The following is a 10,101-nucleotide window of genomic DNA, read 5'->3' as shown; positions in this document are numbered from 1 at the left end:
TATCGATTAGATTAGGTTAGGTTTCGTTTGACTTGTTGTATAAATTCCTCTGTTTTGTTTCTAAACAAGTACAATTATATTATTTTACAGAAGGGGGACAAACAGAATGGCATAACATATAGATTAAGTTATGAATAAAATTTCTACTTTTATATTTCATGATTATGCACAGAGATCAAGGGAGACGGTAATAGAATAGAATGAAATCGTGGGATGAAAAAAAGTTGGAAGAAACCCGAGAACTCCAAGAAACCCTCCCACACATTGTTTGTTCACTACAAATCCCACTTAGTGCTAGGTGGGATTGAACCAGGAACCCCATGCATCGGAGATGGTAGTCTTGCTACTCAGTCACCACATTCCCATAAGTTAGGATAGGGTAGAAAAGAGTAAGATAGAATATTATAATGTAGGTTAGGATAGAGTAGGGTAGGGTAGAGAAGAATAGGATAAGAGTACGGTAGGGAAAGGTTAGAATAGAATAGGGTAGAGTTGACTAAAGTAATGTAGAGTAGAGTAGGGTAGGGTAACATGGAGAAGTGTAAGTTAGGGTAGGGTAATATAGAGTAGGTTCGATTAAAGTAAGTCTGAACCCCTTTTGTGAAACTTAATCTCAATACATTTGACTTTAAAATTCGCTGATATATTCTTTACCAGCTTCACTTTTTTCAGTGCTTCACGGTGGGCACTGAGTCAACTTTTACGGGGCAGTCACTACTAACTACTTTTGCGCCTAATGCGGTTCATGACCGGGAGAAGCTATGTTGCCCGCGTACTAGCACGGAAGTGCATCCGTAGGGAGTAGGCGCGCTACCGACGGTGAGTATATGCATTTACGAAGATCTGTTTTCAACAATAGTGTCTTAACTTTTGCATACGTGAATATTTCATATATTTATGTTATGTGGTTCTTCATATATAGTGGGAGGGGGTGACATGATAACATTGGTGGTTACCAACATGTCATGTTACCTCTCTTGTATTTCTATCTATATCTATCTATCTATTTATATAGACATATATATATATATATATATATATATATAGATAGATAGATAGATAGATAGATAGATAGATAGATAGATAGATAGATATGTGAAGTTCTCCATATATCCCAGGATATCATCAACAGCGTTGTAAAGATTACCCAAAATATCATAGCTGCAGTTAGGATGGAAATTTAAGTTCGAAGTTCTGACACTAACAAACAAAAATTAACCTAATTATGCACTGTAGTTAAAATCGAGAAAGGGAGGAAAATATTAGTTTAAAGGATTGACAACCATTGTGAAATAATATATACATACAAAAATGGGCAAAATTGAACAAACCTGTCAGTAACCAACTAGGATGTAAACATGCGTACATTCTGGAATCATTTGGAACTTAAAACTAATCTCAGCTTCTGTTTTTTTATTTGTTTGTTTGAAATTTAAAGATTTTTTCAGCACCAAAGCTATACAAACCGAAGAATATGGTTTAACGTGGCGATCAAATGCGAGGAATCGAATCAATTTCCACGTTCAAAGACGGGAAACACTAGCCATTTAAGCATGAAGAATATCTATTCTCCATGTTTATGAGACACCTAATAACACGTGAGAAACAAGTTTAAACATGTTGGCTTCATTTGACATTGGTTTCCATCACTGTTGCACAGGCGACATGAATGTACAAGGTTCCCCTTGAATAAAACACTCCGCCGAAGATCCAATTCGTGACTCACCGCAATACAAACACCGCCCTCATCAATCGTACGCATTGGTCACTCCTGGGAGAGCATCAACAAACGAAAATAGCTACTTTGCCTGCAGCGTGAGAGCTTACTAAATTATCCTGGTACGGTAATAACATTAAGCGAGTTGAAAGCTCCATAGAATCCAACATAGACTTCTTCACTACAGGGATAAATGTATGCATATTCTGTCCTCTATACCGCTAAGCTGTGTGAAATTAAATTCAATATGATGTAACTAAACATATGTTTGTATGTTCTCGTACATCATGTATGTTCTTGTAAAGGAAATTACAAAATTACAACCTGAATGCATTTTCTTTTCCGCATGAATCGGCATTAACTGACATGAAATACACTGTAGATTATATATTTAACGAATTATTTAAGTAGTTTAGTTGTATTCATAATCAGAAAGTATTAAGTTCTGAAAAAAATAACTATCATATTCAGTTTGCAGAGATAACACTAATTGTTGTTCAATGGCAAGCCAAATTATTTATTTCATTAGGATAGGATTTAGGATTTAGATTTCTGGGCATTTGGCACTTATGGCCATGTTAGCGCGTAACGTATGAGGGATGACGTCCCTCTACCAGCACATTATACGGGGAAAGAGAAGAAAGAAAAATTGGGGAAGGAAAAGAAAGTGGCCTGGAACCTGTATGCTAGGTACCATCTCGGCATTTGCCTGGTGTGTATGAGAAAAACCTAGGAAAAACTCATTTAAGATGGCTAGCCTGAAAAAAGCTTTTTACACTTTTTCGACCGGGTGTCCCCACCGATTTATTTTATTACGCATAATCTGGAAATTATTATATCTTATTTCAATTTTATATCTGTGGCTTACAAAATAGGGATGGCCAGAACCGGTTCCTGGTGGAACCGGTTTTCGGGTCTAAACGGATCCGGTTCTAGAAGATCCGGTTCCGGGACCGGTTTTTCGGATCCAGGTCTGGAACCGGTTCTTCGGATCCAGGTCTGGAACCGGTTCTTCGGATCCAGGTCTTGAACCGGTTCCGCCGGAACCGGATCTTTGTGGCCATCCCTATTACAAACTTCAGAGATTGGTTGCCAGAGAAAGAAAACTTCAACTTTATACACAGCTCTTCCTGTTACTCTAGTGACTATTATGTGTGCCTTCGGTGCAAGTAGTCTAGGGTTTGGTTTCTGGCCGGAGAACATTGAATATTGAAAGCAAAATTTTCAATTTCATCTAACATTGTTCCTATTTATTTGGAATACACCATTCTTTGCTCATATTATCCGCCGCTAAGGCACACAGAGATGTGTTGCTTTGCTCGAGTCAGTTGCATTATTACTACTGTAGAGACCCACAAGGGTTCGATGTTTGTGATACTGTGGAATCCTTAGTTTGAATCACTCAATAATGAATGTGGTATTGTACGTTTTCAATTACACAGGGAAAAAAGAAAACGTATGTGGGGTTCATAAAAACGCAAGTTACATACTTAAATCCTGTAGTTCTTTTTGGACTTGACGTGCAACTTTATGTAACATCTTCCAGAAAAAGTATGTTTTATAACACTTCTCGTATAAAAGTTCTACTTATACGTACTTTCCGTATTAAACAAGGAATTGTATATAGGTAGTCAGGATCTCACCTACAACTGGACATATATAACATATAGCTGATTTATGTAACACGTATTCGTATGTAATATACGGATGGCTGTTAGATGTCAGACATCGTGCAGCGGCATGATGTAACGCCTAACCGGTAAAAAGGCAGTATGTGTATAGCATATGGAGGACGTATGCTCCGTACACATTTCCGTAGTAAACATATGAATTCCGTATATTTGTAGAATATACCACTATCCGGATAATGGGTTGTTCTCAGTGTGTCATGCAGATATGGAATATGTAATAACCTGACGTATTGCCATTAGGGAAATACAACTTTATGATGAGTTGACAAAACTGTTAATCTGGTGGTATTCAAAAGTATGTCAGAAGAAAACTATGTCTCTGAGAACAACGCGTCAATTGTGTTTTCCATTTCTGACAATTTTGCAATGGAAGTTTTAAGTACATTACGCTGTATTGAAGTATTGTTTAAAATATCTATTTCGAAAACAGTTGTTCTTTTAAAGAGACTTCGTGACTAGTGCTTGAAAAAAAAAAATAAAGAAACGTGCAAAGTAAGAAATGAAAGAGTTTACCTTGATTGGGTATCCATTTCCATCCTTTAGAGGACAGGAGCTGATTCTAAGAACACTTATTTCAGTTAAGCTTTCTTGCTACTTCAGTAGCACTAGAAGTATCCAGGGATAACTCCTTTTCTCTTAGGATTTCTAAGGAATATAGATGGTCCTTACTTCCAACAGCAATTACATCTGAATCTAACATGAATCTTCCACACTTTAATTCTTTTACAAGTACTAGTATCTTGAATATACTCTGGAGACACATTAAATGTAAAGGAAATAATAATAAGCAATTTAATATTGTAGGTTGAGCATGAGGGAAATAATTTCCGTTTGTCTAAACATATCATGGCAAAACCGGTAAAATATTAGTGGCGGGAACAAAAACCTGTTTTTCGGTTTCCGGTTTTTAGGGAAATCGAAACCGTCTTTTGAACATTTTTCAAAAAGTCGGTATTTCGCCGAAACTGGTTTCCCCAAAACAGGTTCGTTTGTTAAAGAATCCGGTTTCGGTTTTCTTCAAAACCGGTTCAGTTTCTTCTCAATATTGGTTCTATTTCTAATCAGAATAGTGTTTGGTTGTTCTCCGAAAACCGATTCCATTTCCACAAAAATAGTTTCTGTTTTTCAAATCAGTTTTGGGTTTTGGTTTCGGTGAAAACCGAACAGCCTTTTTTTAAAAAAAAAAAAAAAAAACGAGCGGTTCTGGGGAAAACTGAAATGTCGTGTTTTCAGATTTCGGTTTTTGTAGAAATTACTTTCCGCTTTTATAAAAAACGGTTTTGCACATCCTATAAAGTATATCAAGAAGTGGTTTTATAAAATCGATTCAGCTTCCCAAGAATAGGATCCATCTCATCCACTAACTGTCTATTCACACCGGAAGTGCTAGAATTTAGCTATATTTGGTAACGTTAATCATCATAAAGAATAAATGGTAACAGATGAATAGAAGTTGTATTTTGGAAGTGGTTCAGTATCCCAAGATTTTTTTTATCTGCTTTGTTAAGACTCGATTCAAACCGAAAGTGGTAGAAATTAACCATTTTCGATTTTGAATGTAAGATATCATAGAACAGAAGCAGTAATAGATACAGATGCCGTTTTTGTAATCAATTCAACATTTCAAGGCAATATATATTTCTATCTGTGTTTGGGATTATTTGTGTGTTTAACAGTGTGTGTGCCTTTAGCTGGCAACAGTGTTCAAGTTGCTTAACGCCTTTCTATTGTTTGGTGAAGTGTGAATGTGGAGGCAGCAAGAACATACAGTTTGGTGGACCCATATATCATGGTAGAACATCATATAATATAGCACAAACAGTAAGCCATCGTATTACGAACATTTACAACTAAAGACCTTGTGAATATGTTTATTCTCGTGTATTATTTTTGTGTGCAAACTGAAGGTGTAATCATTAAATACAGTGAATTTATGTTTGGTTGCATTCATGTGATGTACGAATCAAGCCTTACAGTCCACAAGTATGAATATTGTTTTTAGCATGTTATTGTACTTTAGTGAAGTAACAAATATATACATTCATATTGTACATTGGTCCTATCCGGGCCACATGAGTGCAAAGATTTCTGAGAATTGTTCTGTGCTGTTGTGAAGAGAAATGTGTTTGTGTCGACCTATATGTGGTGTTATCACGTACGTTGGACAATAATCACGTTTTGTGTAGGCGGACAGCTGTTGTACCAGGACCAGGCTTCTGGAGTATATTTCATAGGTAAAAAAAGGAAAGAAAAAACATCATCTTCAGGTCAGTGGTTTTTTTATTCTTCATATTTCTGCGTAGCATTTAATCATGAGTGAATCACACCAGCGTCTTTTAAGGCAAAGATCTGCATACAGAGGCCAGTTAACAAGAATAAACACTTTTGTTCAGGCCTTTGATCCAAATGAAGGCATTATAGAAGAAATACGTGCACGCTTAAAACATCTAAATAACGTCTAGTCAAAGTTGCAGGAGGTGCAAGATACTATTGAAATTGATCAAATCGAACCCGAAGCAGAAGCAGTTAACGTTCGTGCAGAAATTGAAAATGTGTATTTTTCTTTAGAGGCTCAAATGCAAGCACTTGTTTTAAAACATGGAAATAAAGAATCAGCTGTTAATAATAGCACTAGCAGTAGCGCACAAGTTAAATTACCGGTCATACAGTTGCCTGCATTTGATGGGAACTGTAAACATTGGTTATCATATAAGGACACTTTTATATCTCTTATTCACGAGAATAAAGACATTTCCACAATACAGAAGTTTCAGTACCTCCGAACTTCTCTTAAGGGCGAAGCGTTAAATCTAATTGAAAATTTACCAATTACCGAAACAAATTATTCAGTAGCATGGCAATTACTCGTTGACAGGTATTCAAATAAAAAGCTAATTGCTTCTTACATTCACGAAATACTACAAATCAAGCCAGTGTATAAAGAAAATGTAAGTGAACCTCGCGCTTTTATAAATACAGCTACTAGCAATATAAATGCGCTACAAGCACTTGAGCCAAACGTAAACCTCACAGACGTAATTTTGACCCAACACTTTGTATCAAAATTAGACGCAACTACTAGAAAGTCATGGGAGCTTCAAAATACGAATTCTAATTTTCCTGCTTTATCAGAATTCTTTTCGTTTCTCGAGAAACGTTGTCAGGTGCTTGAGAACATGAGAACTAGTATTGATGGTGTGAAGCAGGGTAGTAGCGTACAAAACAAACAAGCAAAAAGTATTCAGTCATCAAAGACTTATTTATCAACATTTTCAAATGCATGCGAATTTTGTAATAGCCAGCATCCCTTATATTCTTGTTCGTCTTTTGTGAATGCGGGACACAGCCAAAAATTAGAGTGCATTCGTAAAAATAAATTATGCATGAATTGTTTGAAAAGTAATCATTTTTTGAAGAATTGTAAATCGAGAGGTTGTAAAAAGTGTTCCAAAAAGCATAATACATTATTGCATGTAGACGTAACAAAAGACAAATCAGTGCGGTTTCCAAGTGTAAGCAGTGCCGCGGTGCAAGAGCGTAGTAACAACTCAGATTCCAGTGAAAATTTAAGGCAAGTGTCATATTGTGCATTAAAGGCTAGGCCCAACGCAAGAGTGTTGTTATCTACTGCAATAGTAAAAGTAAGGGATAATAAGGGAAATTTGGTTCCTTGTCGCGCGCTTCTAGACAGTGCTAGTCAGACCAATTTCGTAACAGAGAATTTGGTGCAACAATTGAACATCAAACGGTATAGACAGTATACTCCAATTCAAGGTATAAATCAAGGGATATCTAATACAAAGTACTCTGTAGATATTTGTGTCCATTCATGTGTTAACACATTTTCATTGAATATAAGTTGTTCAGTTCTCCCTCACATTACAAGTAAACTACCGGAAGAAAGAATTAATTATGACGATTGGAACATTCCCAAGGACACTGTTCTAGCAGATCCTACTTTTAATACGCCTGGAGACATAGATATTCTTTTAGGTGCGGAAGCATTCTACATAATTTTGAAGTCAGGACACAAAACGCGGCCAGGTGATTTTCCAGTGCTTCAGGAGACAGAATTGGGATGGATCGTGGCAGGACGCATTCCTCAAGAACGTGACCCCCATATTCCATTAACAACATGTTTTGTGAAGAGAAACATAGATCTATAGCAACAACTTCAAAAATTCTGGGAACTAGAAGAAATTACTGTTACACCTAGATCAAGCGAAGAGCTTGCATGTGAGCGACATTTCGTTCAGAATACAACAAGAGATCATACAGGGCGTTTCACTGTACGATTGCCTTTGCTTGAAGACCGTACAGTTTTAGGCGATTCTTATCAGCAGGCATTGGTTAGATTAAAGCAATTGGAGAGAAGATTCGATCAACACCCGAACTTTGAAGCTAAATATACGGAATTCATGCAAGAATATGAAGATCTTGGTCACATGGTAAGGATAGATGAGAGTAAAAAGGAGAACGTCAGCGTTGCATACTATTTGCCACATCATGCAGTTTTTAAGCCCACAAGCTCTACAACAAAGCTCCGTGTAGTGTTTGATGCTTCAGCAAAATCTGACAGCGGAAAAAGCCTCAACGACATTCTCTTAGTTGGTCCTACAATACAGCAAAATTTGTTTTCTATCATTTTGCGCTTTAGAACTCATTCGGTGGTATTCACTGCAGATATCGCTAAGATGTATCGCATGGTAAATGTTCATCCAGAAGACACGCCATTACAACGTATATTATGGAGAAGATCTAGAAATGAACCGATTCAAGTTTTTGAGTTGAAAACACTGACGTATGGTACGGTATGTGCTTCATTTGTGGCCACACGATGCCTACAGCAATTAGCAGACGAAGAAGAGCATAATTACCCTGTAGCAGCAGAAATATTACGTCGAGATTTCTATATTGACGATGTTTGTAGTGGCATGAGCAACATACAGCAAGCTCTAGAGGTCCAGAAGCAATTGATAGAGTTACTGGGAAAGGGAGGTTTTACACTTAGGAAATGGAGTTCGAATGATCCAAGGTTATTAGAATCCATCTCGCCAGAGCTTCGAGAAGTGCAACGTCCAATCCAGTTCCACGAAGGCCAAGGCGTCAAGGCATTAGGATTGTCATGGCATCCAGACAAGGATATATTTCTCGTTGAAAGCAAGACGTCAACAATGAAGGTTCAAGAGTGCATTACTAAACGCCAGGTTGCTTCAATCATTGCCTCTATATTCGATCCATTAGGAATAATTTCACCAGTTGTCATTTCATACAAAATATTTTTGCAAGAATTGTGGCGGCAAAAGGTTCAATGGGACGACAGTATACCAATGGAATTAGCAAAGAAATGGACTAAATTGTACAAGCAACTTCCACTAATCAATCAGATTAAATTCGACAGATATGTACTCGTTGAAGGAAACATAGCGGAGATTCAGATCCATGGTTTTTCAGATGCTTCTCAAAGAGCATATGGAGCTTGCATTTATATGCGATCGATCAATCAACAAGGAGAAATATCAGTTAAGTTATTATGTGCTAAATCACGTGTGACCCCAGTCAAGAAAATCACTCTCCCACGTCTGGAGTTATGCGCAGCAGTTGTTTTGGCAAAGTTAGTTCACAAGATTTTACCAATTTTAAAATTGAACATAAGTAGCGTCCATTTATGGACCGACTCCCAAATCGTGTTGGCATGGCTAGCTTCTCCGTGCAACAAATGGAAACCTTTCGTGGCCAACAGAGTAGCTCAAATTCAAGACTTAACTGACGTTAGCTGTTGGAAACATGTAACTTCTTCAGACAACCCTGGAGATTTGATTTCAAGAGGAATAGATGCAGTTTCCATAAAGGACAATTCATTATGGTGGCACGGTCCACAATGGCTTTCTAGTTTAGAATCTAATTGGTCAGTGACAAGTAAGGATTCACTGGAACCAGATCAAGTTCCAGAGAGTAAGGGAACCATAGCATTGACAGTACTTTAGACAATTGGTGCAATGGAACCATAACAAGATTCTCAAAATTGTCAAGGTTAGTTAGGACAATAGCATATTGTAGACGTTTTGTTCATAACATCAGACACAAGCAAAATAAACTAACAGAAGATCTTTCAGTACAAGAACTCCATACAGCGCTCCATGTTTGCATCAAATGGACACAAGAAATTGGATTTCACAGCGAATTACAGCATCTTCGTGATGGAAACATTGTTCCACCAAGAAGTAAACTGAACAATTTACATCCATTTTTAGATAGTGAAGGCATGATCCGAGTTGGAGGAAGATTGGAGAATAGTCAGCTTCCATTTGACGCCAAACATCAAATAGTTCTGCCTTCAAATCAACACTTAACAAAACTTATAGTTGAAGCAGAACACTTAAGATTACTTCATGCTGGATCCCAATTATTAATATCATCACTACGCCAGAAATATTGGATCATCAGGTGCAAACAGGTGGTAAAACAAGTCATCCATCATTGCTTCACGTGTTTCAAGTTAAAGGCCAGTGGTTCAAAACAACTTATGGGACAGTTGCCAGCAGCTCGTGTTCAGCAAGCCAAACCATTCCTAAACGTAGGCGTGGACTACGCTGGAGCGTTTTACATAAAATCAGGAGCAGTTAGAAATAGATCTGTACGTAAGGCATATGTTGCGTTATTTGTTTGTTTATCCAACAAGGCTATACATCT

At 37.3% G+C, this 10,101-nt stretch overlaps 2 protein-coding genes across 2 annotated transcripts; both read left to right on the top strand.

The window, feature by feature from the left end:
* Positions 1-531: 531 nt before the first annotated feature.
* Positions 532-7,574, top strand: LOC145674134 (uncharacterized). The gene is made up of 2 exons (XM_081743962.1): positions 532-541; positions 6,886-7,574. The coding sequence occupies exons 1-2, from the start codon at positions 532-534 to the stop codon at positions 7,572-7,574; spliced, it is 699 nt and encodes a 232-aa protein (XP_081600088.1).
* Positions 7,575-7,826: 252 nt separating this feature from the next.
* On the top strand, positions 7,827-9,395 carry LOC145674133 (uncharacterized). The gene has a single exon (XM_081743961.1). It carries the CDS (start codon positions 7,827-7,829, stop codon positions 9,393-9,395), a length of 1,569 nt encoding a protein of 522 aa, XP_081600087.1.
* Positions 9,396-10,101: the final 706 nt, after the last annotated feature.

This window comes from Thermobia domestica, chromosome 17 (assembly GCF_964235325.1).
Source record: "Thermobia domestica chromosome 17, izTheDome1.hap1.1, whole genome shotgun sequence".
Lineage (NCBI taxonomy): Eukaryota > Metazoa > Arthropoda > Insecta > Zygentoma > Lepismatidae > Thermobia > Thermobia domestica.
The sequence above is the reverse complement of the archived record's forward strand: the minus strand, read 5'-3'. Positions and strand labels throughout refer to the sequence as shown.